The 14,990-nt window shown below is 43.8% G+C and overlaps 1 protein-coding gene across 7 annotated transcripts in view; it reads right to left on the bottom strand.

The window, feature by feature from the left end:
• Positions 1–14,990, bottom strand: part of NME8 (NME/NM23 family member 8) — a 31,363-nt gene extending 16,373 nt beyond the window's left edge. The window contains exons 1-7 of one of the 7 annotated variants that reach the window (XM_039521760.1): positions 14,779–14,871; positions 13,505–13,557; positions 11,894–11,930; positions 11,752–11,809; positions 5,451–5,557; positions 3,063–3,134; positions 402–518 (exon numbers count right to left, since the gene is read on the bottom strand). In XM_039521760.1, the coding sequence (XP_039377694.1) occupies positions 402–518; positions 3,063–3,134; positions 5,451–5,557; positions 11,752–11,809; positions 11,894–11,926 (387 nt within the window). In that variant the 5' untranslated portion in view covers positions 11,927–11,930; positions 13,505–13,557; positions 14,779–14,871. The other 6 variants (XM_039521756.1, XM_039521758.1, XM_039521757.1 and 3 more) reach the window with 6 other exon arrangements.

Raw genomic sequence — 14,990 nt, 5'->3', positions numbered from 1 at the left:
GTTGGAAAGAGGAATTAGGTAAGAACTGTCCCCTTTCCCTTATTCTCTCGAGCCCTTAGTAAAATAGATAAGAAAAATGTCCAGCATTGAAAGTATAAAAATAAATAAAGAGATAAATACAAAGTTAGTTTTTATGCTGGTGATATTTTTGTTAGTGAAGAATCTCTCCTTTGCATACAGATCAGTTTGTAAAATTAGCAGTATCATTTGGATAAGTACCACTTAATGGAAGTTTCTAAAAGATGAAATACATGCCAGTTCATGGTAAAGATAGTGGTATCCACAAAAATAAAAATGAAATATGAACAATAAAAGAAATAAAAACACCACCACACGCAGAGACCATGCAAATGTAATAAAAAAACTTAAACTTGATAAGAAAATAGTTATCTAGTGAGTACCTGAGGGCGTTCTATTTCCCCTGCTAAAATTTTCCTCTCTTCTTCTAATAGCTGTATTACTGTCTTACTGAGAAGTGGTGCATTTGTGCCTCGCACTATTGCTATAATTTTGCCATCCTGTAAAAAAAAAAATGATAAAATAACACTTAGTAAGATCTACTAATTTAGTTTTGCACATATAATTGCCTTCTAACACAATCTATTTTTCACCAGCAATAGACAGTTACCATGATACTGTGTTCTAAAACTAAAAGTTGTAGCAATGTATCACTGCAGATAGACTGATTTGCAAAACAGGTGATGAATCAAAAACACAGGGCTAAAATTAGTGATATCAAAGAAAACTGTTATTCCTATTATTTGTTATTCTGTTATTGCTTAACATAGCTCTTATCTCAAAAGTTTCAGAGGGTTTACATTTTAGAACCTGGCATTTTCTAATGTCTAATTCAATGGATGCGTAATGGGCTACAGAGCATTTCATCATCATTTCAAATATAGCCTAGTTGGCCTAAAACTATCATCCAACTGCTCAACAGTGTCCTACATGAAATGAGTTGATGGTCTCAATCAAGTTCCTATTGAGCAGTTGTCTACTTAGCACAGACCATGGTCACAATTGGCAATGACTGGACTGTTACCTGTGTTGGCAGCTCAGCTGAAAGGCCAGCAGTTGAATGGGTATAGAGCAGTGGTCCCCAAACTGTGGGGTGCAGTGGAACATTCAGGGGGGCACGCAGCGGAACTTGGGCTAGGTCCCAGCCATAGCTCTACTCCACCCCCGCTCTACACCCAGTTGCAGCTCCACTCTGCCCCCTGCCGCAGCTCCGCTCTGCCCCCAGCCACAGCTCTGCCTCTAGCCACAGGTCCTCCCCCATCCCCAATTCTGCCCCCAGCTTCTCCTCTGCAGAGCCAACTGTGTACTAATGGGGGAAAGGGGGGCATGCAGACAGATTCCATTACAGGTTGGGTGGGGGGGTGCTACAGGAAAATGTTGGGCACCACAGGTATAGAGAAGTAACTTCCTTCTGACCCAGTGCTTAATTTGTGCCAGGACTTAGCCTTGCCACCTCTAGGCTTGGGTTCATAGCGCCGGCACCTCTGGTCTTGCTGCATCAGTTATGAATGTAAAAAAGTTGCTTGAGCCCCAGCACCTCTTCCATTACAAATTAAGCCCTGCTTTCACCATCAGAAGTTCTTCCTCCAAATTGGGTATGTGGCAGGATAGAGATGCTACCACTATTGATGCCCAAGCTGTATTTGTTCTGTAATGGTCAAAATTTGCTATCCTTATTTGAGCAAAATACCTATTGGAGATAATAAGAGTTTTGCTCAATTAAGGACTGCCGAATCTGGTCCTCAATAAATAGTGCAACAAAATGTCCAGGGCTAGCAATCAGACACCTTGCACAAATTCACTTACAATTAATTTGCTTAAAATTCAAAATAAATTTGAAGGAAAGAATTTAAAAAGCCTGATTCTCATTTACACTATAATCCCTTTACACTGCTCTAGCTACATAAAGAAGCCTTAAGGCATGTATAAACATAATTTATATCCACAATTAGGCCCAGGGGCGGCTCTAGACATTTCGCCACCCCAAGCACGGCGTCATGCAGCGGGGGACGCTCTGCCGGTCGCCGGTCCCGCGGCTCCGGTGGACCTCCCGCAGGCGTGTCTGCGGAGGGTCCGCTGGTCCCACGGCTTCGGTGGAGCCCCCGGCGGCCGGCAGAGTGCCCCCTGCGGCATGCTGCCCCAAGCACGTGCTTGGCATGCTGGGGTCTGGAGCCGCCCCTGATTAGGCCCATTTACATTGATAGAATGGTATAAAGGGACCTTAGTATTAATAAGAATCAGGCCTAAATGTTCCTTCTCTTGCTGTTCTCTGTCCTTGTTTCCATCTCTTCCCATTTTCCCCTCCCCATTTTTGACTATTCTTGTTTTTTGGTTACTCTCTTCCTCCTTTGGGATCTGACCCTGTGCCCAATAAAGTTAATCACAAAGTTTCCATTTACTTCACTGGTACAGAATTAGACCTTTCTTGCTTTCACTTTCAATCCTCCTCCTTACCAGGTTTCTTCCCTCCACTATTTGTCTCTCCTCATCTCAGTTCTAGTTCCTGCATTTTCCCACAGCTTCCTTCACTACTCTCCCTTCTGTGCTTCACTCTTCTGCTCATTGCTCCACCATATATATGCATGAGCAGCACAGTGAAACTGGCTAGCTTCTGGTGAGATCAGAGATGCTGTTAATTTCACGTGGCTGCATTCATATAGAGTGGAGTCTCCTTAATGCACCCTGGTTATTAGCCTCTAGCTGCTGGAATCCAAATCTCAAAACTTCCAAGTAGAAAAAAACACTTGCCTACAGAATTAGCAACCAGGCCTGGCATGATATACTATAGTATAATGGAGAATTTTCTTCTCCTGTTAGCAGAAGTACTATGCTAATAGCCCTTCTTCTGTGCATGCCAAGAACATATAAAATGTGATTCACTGTTAAAATGACTGGTATATACAATATGCAACAATATCCTATACACTAAAATTGTAAAGATGTAATTCATATTTGTACAGCTTTACATTTATTTTCAATATGCTGAAAAAACAACAAAAATAGGCAGCACGAAAATAAAAGCTGATGATGTATGTTGAACTTACAACACAAAAGAGAAAAACAGGTTCACACTTGTCTCTAAATGTCTGCAGGGTCACAATGCTGTCAGCCTCTGCCTAAAATAAGGACAAATAGATTATGATTAGCTAACTAGCTAGATAGATATTTGAGAACTTTTACAGAATGATTCTCAAACTGTGGTTCTGTGGATCAATAGTAGTCCTTAAAACACTTGCTGGTGGTCAACCTTGCTGGTCACCTGGGGCAGGCTTTCCTTCTTGTTTACAGCTGCTAAATCACATTAAAAGTACTGTGTCCTAATATTGCTTTTTGAGGTAAGTAATGGCTGTAATTGCAGTTGGAAGGATCACACATGGGAAAGTCCCATGACATTTAAATGGGAGGGAAAGTGGTCTATTGTATTAACTCTCTGTTAAGATGTAGTCCACACTATATAAAAATTTGAGAATCCCATGAATAACATTTATTAACAGTTACTTCTTGTTTTATGAATGTATTTTACATATACAATACACACAAATCCAAAAACTGTTTGAACTAACACTGGTGAATTATACTTGGCAAGGTTTTAACATAGTATTTATTTTAAAATAACTAGATCACAAGCACTATATAATATTGTTGTTCAATTTATCAATGATAGTGGTACTAATTGAAGGGAGACCTGAATGGAAATGAACGGTTTACACTTCTGGGTCACCAGAGTCCTGAATTAATACAGTCACTCTTGGGTGAAAGGTATGTTAATGATACAGTATAACAACCCCAGATAATAATATTGCAGATGTAAACATTTACATATGCTGGGAGGAATAAATTATGGATCTAAAGTAAATGCAGATGAAGGGACAGCAGCTAGATGTATGAAACAGATTGAATGAACAGGCTTGATCTTCTCTTATTTTAAAAGCCACGCAGGGTTCCAAATAGCCTGGAAAGTAGAGGCATGGCTGAAAACCTGGGATCTGATTCTGGTCTCACAATGGTTTTGCATTAGTATAACCTCATTGACTTCAGTGGTATGAGATTACAATTCTATGTTTGGTGTTTTGGGCTTGTTGCTCTATGTTTTGTATAAGCAGCAAAGAATCCTGTGGCACCTTATAGACTAACAGACGTTTTGGAGCATGAGCTTTCGTGGGTGAATAGCATCCGACTAAGTGGGTATTCACCCACGAAAGCTCATGCTCCAAAACATCTGTTAGTCTATAAGGTGCCACAGGATTCTTTGCTGCTTTTACAGATCCAGACTAACATGGCTACCCCTCTGATACTATGTTTTGTATGTACACATATACACACCTATGTGTGTATGACTTTTTAAAAAAAGCTTTAAATATTTGATATATATATATGGGGTTGGATTTTTAGAATCCGAGTTTAATAGGAGGAGATCTGTGTAAAAGATCCGTAGGATAAAAACCTTGCGGACTTGTCTGTTGACTTAATGGTAGTGATCCACATTTGTATGTCGGAGACCTACAATGATCCCCATTAAAAGAGCATTTGCCAACAGTCACTACATAGTGATATCTGAAATTAGACAATTTTGCTCTGGGTTTACAGCTGAAGATATCAGTGGTAACTCTTTTGTTAATGGTTAGCGCATGATGCTTTTTAATGGCTATTGCCATAGGCAAGACAGGTTGCTTCTGTCATCTTGCTCTCTGGGGCTTCAGAGAATGCAACAAAAACAATTTACAGCCATACTGACAAGTTCAATATCTGGATGGGAACTCAGAACGAACCTGTGAAACACATTATCTTTAGTGCATTAGATTTAGCTGCCATTTTATCTTGCTGTTCTGGTTGAATTTTTTCTCAAAAACATTTTTATTTTTTTAATCTATTTGTTTTTCAGTTTCCCCCTCTTTGTTCCTTTTAAAATATAACATTGGAAATTATACGGAAAAGCAACAAAAACAAAAGGAAGTTACTGGCCTGATTTTCAGAAGTGATGAGCACCCACAACTTCTATGGTCTTCGGTGGAAGTTGTGGGTGCTCAGCACTTCTGAAAGTCAGACTATATACTTATGCAATGTCAAGACTTGGATTTTTAAACATGCAAGTCAGTATATTCAGAGATATGGTTCCCCCAGTAATCTCAACTCTATCTCATAGTATGTATGCATTACAAGAATGTTCTTCATTATACTATTGTCTAGTATGTCTTTTCCATAATTAACTTGTATGATTCTAGCTTATCCCTTCTCTTATTATAGATCCTTCCCTATCCATTATACACTTTGATCGTCCTCATTTAAGAAGTCATTCAGAAAAAGAGACAAGCAAGCCAAACTCACCACTGACTTCACTGGTGCTCAGATACTATGGTGATAGGTACACAATAAATAGATAGATAAAGAAATACATTTGACACTGAAGTTCTAAATAGAATTTACATCCTTACCACAGCAAAATGTAAAAGGTCATCTTCACCATGCTCATTTTTTAGTTTTCTGAATAAATTTACCACAGCTTTGCAAGGCCCACACCAAGCCTGATAAACGTCTATTACTGAAAGTATAAAAAATTAGAATAAAACTCATCTGTTTCATATAGTTTATAAAATAAAATGTTTTTGTTAATGTATAGGGTTAGTCCTGCTGTGGCATTGGCATACATGTATTTCTAAATCTATTTCTGGTCTCTTTTTCTTCTGAAAAACATTAAGTTTTGGTATTCTCTTACACAAACTAGGTTTCAACTTAAATGTCTTAGTCTGTAAGTGTAGACTAGTCTTGTAGTCTACACTACAAGACTATTTCGAATCAACTTAGTTCGAATTTGTGGATTCGACCTTATGAAGTCGAATTTGTGTATCCATACTAAATACACTAATTCGAATTTCGGAGTCCACATTCACGGGGCCAGCGTCGACTTTGGAAGCGGTGCACTGTGGGAAGCTATCCCACAGTTCCCGCACTCCCCGCTGCCCATTGGAATGCTGGGTAGAGCCCCCAATGCCTGCTGGGGGGAGAAATGTGTCGAGGGTGGTTTTGGGTAAGTGTTGTCATTGAACGTCAATCACAACCTCCCTCCCTCCCTCCCTCCCTCCCTCCGTGAAAGCGCCTGCGGGCAATCTGTTCGTGCACTTTTCTGGTCAGTGACAGCGCGGACGCCACAGCACTGCAAGTATGGAGCCCGCTGCGATCATCGCCGTTTTCTCCTCCTCGCACTTTATCATCCACCTCTTCCACAGTCAGTTGCTGAGAAATTGGGCTACTTTTCAATGGTGCTGCAAGCACTGGGGGACCATACGGGACGTTTTACAAACATCAACGTCGGGTGGCCGGGCAAGGTTCATGATGCATGTGTTTTCAGGAACTGTGGGCTGCTCTCAGACGCCTGCAGGAAGGTAGTTTCTTCCCGGACCATGAAATAACTGTTGTGGATGTGCAGATGCCTATAGTCATCCTCGGGGACCCAGCCTGCCCGCTAATGCACTTGCTCATGAAGCCCTATACAGGCGCCTGGGACAGCGACAAGGAACTCTTCAAATACCAGCGAGCAGCGAGCAGCGTGACCTGTGACTGTTCAGTTTCTTTACAGAGAAGCTGAACCTGCCCCTGTTTCTTTACCCAGTTACTGTTGACTCTCCTCTTCGGTTACATACCCGGTTCACCCGTTACCCCCACTTCCAGCACACGTGTAAAAATAAAATACATGTCCCATTATTACTTAACAAAGGTTTCTTTATTCATGACTTTTCGTGAAAGGGTTGAAACTGGGACGCAGGCTGTGCTGGGTAGGGTGTGCGGTGATGTAAAGACCGCCTCTAAACTCAAGGAATGACAGGCTCCTGCTCCTAGAGCAGTCCGCAGTGCCGGAATGCTTCTTTCAACGGAGCCTGCCATCCCTCTTTATGGAATTCTGTGTGCGGCGGATATGTGACCTTGTGGTGGAGGAGGACGGATACAGATTCCTCAGCTGCGTGACTCAGCGGTCCAGGACAAGGACCACTGTATAAGATCTGTAACCGCCTCCCCGCTGCAAAGTCACATCTCCCCCGCCCACACAGATCCTGGAAACCACCTCCAAAAACTGACCAGATTGCCTACTGACTGCACCGTGTGTGTGACCCGCTGCTGATCCTGCCCCCGTGTCTGTACCCTGGGAAAGGTGACTGTCCTATGCTATTAACCCCACCCTTCCCCACCCCCATTCAACACAGTCTTCTTTGAAAAACATAACGGAAACAGTAATTAACAGCAAATCATTTTTATTAATTAAGTAGACAGTTAGGGGATGGGACTGGGATTGGGACTACTGTGAGTGTGGAAGTGAAGGACTTCGGCAACTGTAGGGTATGAGAGCTTTTGGGTACTTGAGCACTGTGCTGTGGTGCAGTGACAGTATTCACGTCCTCCTCCTGATTATTTTCGGTGAGGGGGTATGGGACTTTGTGGCGCGGTTGCAGATACACTGCAGGGGGGCTCTGTCCTCCTGCGGTCCTGCAGAACATCCACAAGGCGCCTGAGCGTGTCCGTTTGCTCCCTCACTAGTCCAAGCATTGTTTCAGTCGCCTGCTTGTCTTCCTCACGCCACCTCTCCTCCCGTTCGCTGTGTGAGCGCTGGCACAGAGAGACGGTCTCCCTCCACTGGCTCTGCTGGTCCGCCTCTGCTAGGTAGCAGCCCATACGTTCCTCGAACATCTTGTCCCTTGTCTTTTTCTTTCGCCGCCTAATCTTCGCCAGCCTCTGCAAGGGGGATGCTGTGGCAGGTCTGGAGACAGTGGAAGCTGTGAGATGGGAAACAGGGAGTGAATTCCTTGCAAAGATACATTTTTGCGAACAATTAACTGAGTCTAGGCTGTCTCTGTGAATTCTGGGTTGAGACCCCTGTGCCTGCTGGGGCAGAAATCATTTTCGCGGTGGATTTTGGGTAAATGTCGCCAGTCATTCCTTCCTCCGGGAAAGCAACGGCAGACAATCATTTCAAGCCCGTTTTCCCAGAATTGCCCTGGCATACGCCATAGCGTGGCAACCATGGACACTGTTTTGCCTTTTGTGTATGTGTCACCGTATGTGTACTAGATGCCGCTGACAGAGGCGGGCCAGCAGCGCTACACAGCAGCATGCTTTTGCTTTTGCATAACAGCAGAGATGGTTACCAGCCATATTGTACCATCAACCATACCATAAATTGGTAATAAGATGGTAATAAGATGGGCATGGTTACCTGTCCTTTTGCACTGCCCCAGTTGGGGCTGTCATAAGTGCCCCTGGCCGAGCAGCCAATTGGGAATGACTACCTGAGTCAATCCCTCCTTTTGGTATCTAAAAATAGAATCAGTCCTGCCTAGATTATGGGCAAGTGTACTAGAGAACCACTGTATCATAGAACCAGAGAGCACAGCCGCTCTGTGTCTGATCCTGCATAAATTCTGAGCTGTATGCTATTCACAGGGGGTTCTCCTGCAACAACACTACCTCTTCATTCCGTTCTTACCCCAGCCTTCCTGGGCTACCATACCATTGTCCCCCCACTTGTGTGATGAAGTAATAAAGAATGCAGGAATAAGACACAGTGATTTGTTTGTGAGAAATGACTGGAAGGAAGCCTCCAGCTGCAATGATAGTCCAGGCAGGACATTAAGGAGTGTGGATGAAGGAGCCCATCATCCCTCTGCTAGTCCAGGGGCAATTGAATCTTTTATTTACAATGAAGGCTGGGGGCTGATGGAGCTCAGCCCCCTGTTGCAATGATGAGGACGGTTACCAGCCATATTGTACCATCAGCCATCAAAAATTAGGGACAGGCGCCCTTGATCGACCTTACTGATACTAGTCGGCATGGTTACCAGCCCTTTGCACTGCCCCATATGCCAAGAGGCTGATGATGAGGATGGATTTCCATCTTATTGTACCGTCAGCCATCAATAGCGTGGGGGGAGCAAGGATGTTGGTGTTGAGTGCTGCACCATCGCGTCTATCTGCAGCATTCAGTAAAGATAGGGTGACATGTAAAAGAGTCAACAGAGGATTGTTTTCACTTCTGGTGGTGGGTGGGGTGTGTCAAATTGCCGAACTATGCCCTGACCCACCGCAGACACTGTGTTTGACCCTAGAAGCATTTGGAGCTCATCCAAGAATGCAAATACTTTCGGAGACAGCAGGAACTGTGGGATAGCTTGCGTCCTCCTTCCCCTCCCTCCATGAGCGTCCATTATATTCTTTGGCTTTCCGTTACGTCACGCAGCTGCGTGCTGAGTCTGTGCTATACCGTCTGTCCGTAGATTTCTGAAAAATACTTTGGACCAGGCGTAAAATTACAGTAATTACCCTAATTAGATGCAGGAGTCTCCGGCGAGATCACCCTGAGGAGGGTCACTGAAGGAGATAGAGAGTGCATGCTGTGTGAAAGCTAGCACGAACCAGGGCCCGATGCAGCCGTGCTCGGGGAGGCACTGCTCCCTGAGTTCCTCATGAAAGCCTCGCGCAGAAAACTCTGCTACCACGGAGCACCCAATAAGGCAGCTCTCCCAGGAACCTCCTGCTGATGCTTTTCGATTAACGCAAGGAGAGCTTCGTGGAGATCTCCAAGGATGATTTCTGTTCTATCCCCATATCTAGAGAGCCCTCCTTTTCACACAGTTCAGATTCCTGTTATATTAAGAATAAAAGTTAACATGGTTACAGCACTTACCGACTGCTCCTTCCCCTGATTCAGGGTCCGGGTTAATGGCCGGGGAGGGTTGTTGGGGGATCTCCGTGACGGTGATGAATAGATCCTGGCTGTCGGGAAACCAGCGTTATAAGCGCTGTCGCCTGCCTCGTCCTCCACAAGCCCTTCCTCATCTTCCCGTCCGCGAACATCACCGAGGAACTGGGACACTGTCCCATCGTCAGAGTCCACGGTCACTGGTGGGGCAGTGGTGTCAGGCTCCATAGCATCCGTTTGCCGCTTTGATTTTTTGGTAGCCTTGTCTGGGGTCCTTGGTTTTCACGCGCGATGCGTTGCATGACGGCTGTATCCTCTGTCTGGATCATGGCTTTGGAGACCTTCTCGTAGGTCTTTGCATTCCGTTTGTTGGAGCGCAGCTCCGAAAGCACAGACTCCTCGCCCCACACACCGATCAGATCCAAGAGTTCCCGGTCAGTCTATGCCGGGTCCCTCTTTCTATTCAGAGATTACATGAACTCCTCTGCTGGAGAGCTCTGCATCGCTGCCGGTGCTGCTGAGCTCGCCCCGATGTCCAACCACAAAAATGAGATTCTAACTGTCCAGACAGGAAAAGGAATTCAAATTTTCCCGAGTCCTTTCCTGTGTGGCTGGTCAGAGCATCGAAGCTCGGACTGCTGTCCAGAGCGTCAACAGAGTGGTGCACTGTGGGATAGCTCCCGGAGCTACTAAGTTCGATTTGCATCCACACCAAGCCTAATTCGAGCTAGCCATGTCGAATTTAGCGTTACTCCACCTGTCGGGGTGGAGTACCAAATTCGAACTAAAGAGCCCTCTAGTTCGAATTAAATGGCTTCCTAGTGTGGACGGTTGAGCGGTTAGTTCGAATTAACGCTGCTAAATTCGAATTAAAGTCCTAGTGTAGACCAGGCCTAAGAGTATTTATTTATGTATGTATTTTGTGATGGGGAATGCAGCTATATTGTCTCCTTCCCCTATCCCTTTGTCTTGGTTGCCCTTCCTTTCCTGTGCCCACTGTTAGTTGTTTCTCCCTCCTCTAGCCCTTTTATCAGTTGTCTCTTTCCATGCCCTGCCCCTCCTTTTTGGGCTGTTTCACTTCTTCCTAAGATCATGTATGCTGTCTCTATCTCAACCTCACTCATAACCCATTGGTTTTCTCTCTTGCTCCACTGCTCACTTCACCCACAATCTGCTCTCCCTCTTTAGACAGCATTCCTAATAAATTTAACAGATATTGATGCTAAGCTTACATACAAACTGAGGGGAGTGAAGAAAATACATACTATGTACACTCTTGAAACCACACCATTTATAACACAATTGCTTTTGTCTTATGCCAGATACAACTGTGCATGAATAGGCACATAAAACTCATTCTGCTGATTAGTTCAATTTTACTGGGTAATTGAAAATATTGACCTATCAGGGCTTTCACTTACCCCTTCCAAGACATGAAGTCTTTTCAGAGCTTTTTTTTTTTTTTTAAAAACACCCATGCATGGTATCCAGTATGGTTAAATTCACTGCTTTGCAAAGGAGTGTGTGAAAGGCACTCATCACTACAGAACAATTTTGTGTTTGAATTGCAGGCAGACACAATGCATTGGGTCTTTGTATCTTTCGTGTGATTGGATTGATATTGTGACAGTTCCAAAATGGCCAATGCGAGAGGCACAGCTGGGTGTTATATGGAGGAGCCATGAGATCTGAGTTCATATGGATTAATTTGCCAGGAACTCCTTTCGTACTATAGGTGGCATGGAGTGCCAGTGACCATACATCCAGTCTTTAGGCTAGTAAAGCAACTGTGGAGTGGCTACAGTGCAGACCTGTGTTTTGCCCCCAGTTTAGGAGTGTGAATTTCAAATCCTTTTGAGTCTTCACGTAAAATAGCTACACAGAGCATATTTACTTAGGCTTTATGGAGGTTTCTAGAACTCTTTGCTTTGAGGGGCAAGCCACAGGAAGTGGCAGTTAGACAAAGTGTGTGCACAGTGAGAAGTAACTGGGCAGGAAGAGGTCACAAAAATAAGAAGACTGATAAAAATGCACACACATAATAGTACCTGTTACACCTTTAGTCAGCAACATTTCATCCCATTGACTTTGATTGGTTATTACTGCCTGAGATAAAACAAACCCAGAATTTAATATCTCAACAATTTTATTGAACTCTAGAATTATTCAAATAACAAACAAGATTTATACCTGTAGTTGAACTTCTTTCTTCTTTCCTGCCATTTTCCTGTGATCACATGAAACACAGCAAAACATAAAACACTTCTAAAATATAATATTGTTGCTCCGTAAGTTTAGCTCCATATAAATTGTGGCTTGGGGAACTGATTTACACAAAATGCCTTTTCCACACAGTAGTATTCTGTGGGCGAGATCAGTATAGCTCCACTAAAGTCAATGTGGCTATGTCGATTTACACCAGCTGAGGATTTATCCCTAAATACAGCTGACTTCACTGAGCTAAACTAGAGCTAAAAGCTAACTTGGTTTATTTATTAGTACGTTTTTAGTTAAGTTTCAGCACTAGCTAAGGATCTTATCTTGAAATTCACTATTTATTTACAGATATAGATATAGCACAGGAAACCACATTACAAAGTTCACATTTTCAACATGTCTTCAGGACATTTAAGTCCCTATGTCGTTCTATCTCCCATTGCGCTGATGAGACTGCCTACACGGGCACTGGGTGGAATGGAAGTTGCTGTGACGTGAACATATTTCCACAAAGTATTGGAGTAAGAGCTTCAACTCAAAGGGCATCAATTCAAACTTTGTCATTCATGATCTAAGATATATTTAGCCTAATGACCTGCACATAACTCATTATAAGGTTAAGATTTTTGACATGATTATTTTGAGTAAAAAGTTACAGACAGTTCATGGGCCATAAACAAAAATTCACAGAAGCCCACGATCTAAACTTATCCAGACCAGGCCTTTCCCTCATTCTAATGTTAATATATATCCTTGTTCTTTGTAGATGATTTTCTACAGATAACTGAATAGGGTTTTGTAGAAAAGCTAACTTGGTTTATTTATTAGTATGTTTTTAGTTAAGTTTCAGTTTATTTTCAATTAGTAGATGAGATCCTTTCCCAGTCTATGATGTACTATACCATTTTTGTTTCTTTTACAGTTGAAATAATATGTTTAGGTACAAAGCCACTGATTTGAGGGGAAAAATACACATCTATTTTTAGTTTTAAAACTAAAGAGGAATGAATATCTCACTGGACAGGTAGTGGGATACAAAACATTTCACATTCAGGCCACTGATTCAAATCAGTTGTTTCTATCTAGCGGCTGTTGGGAGACCAACATAAACATGAATTGGTGGCCTCAGTCCATTTCCTAGTGCACAAGAGTTCACTTAGCAAAATCACCACCATGACTGTCATTCTTGTTGACAATATTGCCAGAGAAATCAAGCATATGCACACTGAATGGTCCTGTCAATTCTGTAGTTGGTCCCTTCAGACTAGGGTTGAGGCATATTGGCAGCTGAGAGAAATCTTGTCCTGCTGCTTGCCTGTGTGCCTGTTCTGTGGAAAAGAGAACTTCACTTTCTATGTATGTCAGCCCGGCACCTTTCACCAAAAAAATAAAATAAAATAAAACAAAATTTAAAAGTACAGGTTTATTCAAAAAACTTCAATTTGGACAGTGGGCCTGCGCCATTGGCATGTGGCAATATATTTATATCTAGGCATTTTATCTCCCTCCTTACACTATCCCAAATAGCTTAGGGGACATGGTGCATAAAAAACTGCCAGGTCATGACATGCTTTATGAATTTACCAATATTAGTAACTAGTATTCAACAGATTTGGTCTTTTCCTGGTTGTTAGCCACTATCACGGAGAGATCAGGAGAATCACACTCTTACATGATCATTAATAGCCCCATAACACACACAACATAGCACCAGGCATGCATATACTTCCCAACTGACATGCACCTAGTCCCCAACGTGCTGACACATATTCCCAGATTGCAATGCACACACACAATATGCTACCACACACAAATACACACACCCTGACTGGCACATGACGCAAAGATATACAGTGCTGAGATGACATATGAATACACAAATTTCCTTCACACATGCACAAAATGCTAAGTCACAAACTGGCACAACAGGTTCCCACACTAACAAATCTTGACAAAACATATGGTGTGACAAACAAATGCCCCCTCTGCCTGAGACACACCCAGCCTGGAGACCCACAATACCCTGAAATTCAATCATTCTCCTAGGTACATTGCTATCATCTCACCAACACACACAGACAACACATCAGCACACACATATGCTCAATATCTCATGCATATTGACAAATTCACATGCAGACAACACTGACACAATAATGCACACATGCATGTGCTGACGGACAAATCACCATATACCCATGCACATCCACCCACACGCATCCATGCATATGCATACACACAGGGGACACAAACAACTTTAACACACACCTGGACACAAACCACACATAAGCAGACTTAGGGCCCCAAGAAGCTCCAGGTGCTCCCAGTTTAGTATGTTCCCCCCCCCATACCACTCATCTTATTTAACATGGTCTCTTTAACAGTGTATTAACATTGTTGGATGATTATTTGGTTTGTGGAAATAATACCATTAGTGTTGTAGAGGGTGGCTGAAGGGTAAGGGGGGGTTCCAAAATATTCCTCCTTACAGCCCCCAACAGGGTAGCATTACCTGTGTGTGCACAAGACACCCTTTGCACACACCTAGTGCTGACACACATCTGCATACACGTGACACTGGCATACACCTGTTCACAAACATGAAACTGACACCTGCACAAACATGCGACAGACAGGCACACATCTGCGACACTGGCGCATGCTTGTGCACACCCACACGTGTGACACTGGCATACCCCTGTACACATACATGCAACAGACACATGCCCAACACTGACTCACACCTGCACACGGACGAGCGACAGCCACTCGTGCCACTGACATACACGCCGAACACTCACACACACGGGCGGCACCAACACCCCGTGCACACACAGGGCTCACACTCGTGCACACACCCCGAGCGCTCTGGCACACGCTACGCGCACGCCCCAGCCTGCATAGGGCTGTTACAGCGACGGCGACGGCAGCAGCAGCACGCGGCTAGCGGCGGTTAACGGCCTCCTCTCCACCACTCACCCCTCCCCCAGCCTTCGCCCGACGGGCCCAACCAGAGGAAGCGAGAACGTGCCAAGACCATTGGTCCCGCCCCCTCGTCACTGCTCCGCCC

This window comes from Mauremys reevesii, linkage group 2 (genome assembly GCF_016161935.1).
Source record: "Mauremys reevesii isolate NIE-2019 linkage group 2, ASM1616193v1, whole genome shotgun sequence".
Classification (NCBI taxonomy): Eukaryota; Metazoa; Chordata; order Testudines; family Geoemydidae; genus Mauremys; species Mauremys reevesii.
Note: the sequence above shows the minus strand (reverse complement) of the source record. Positions and strands in the feature narration are given on the sequence as shown.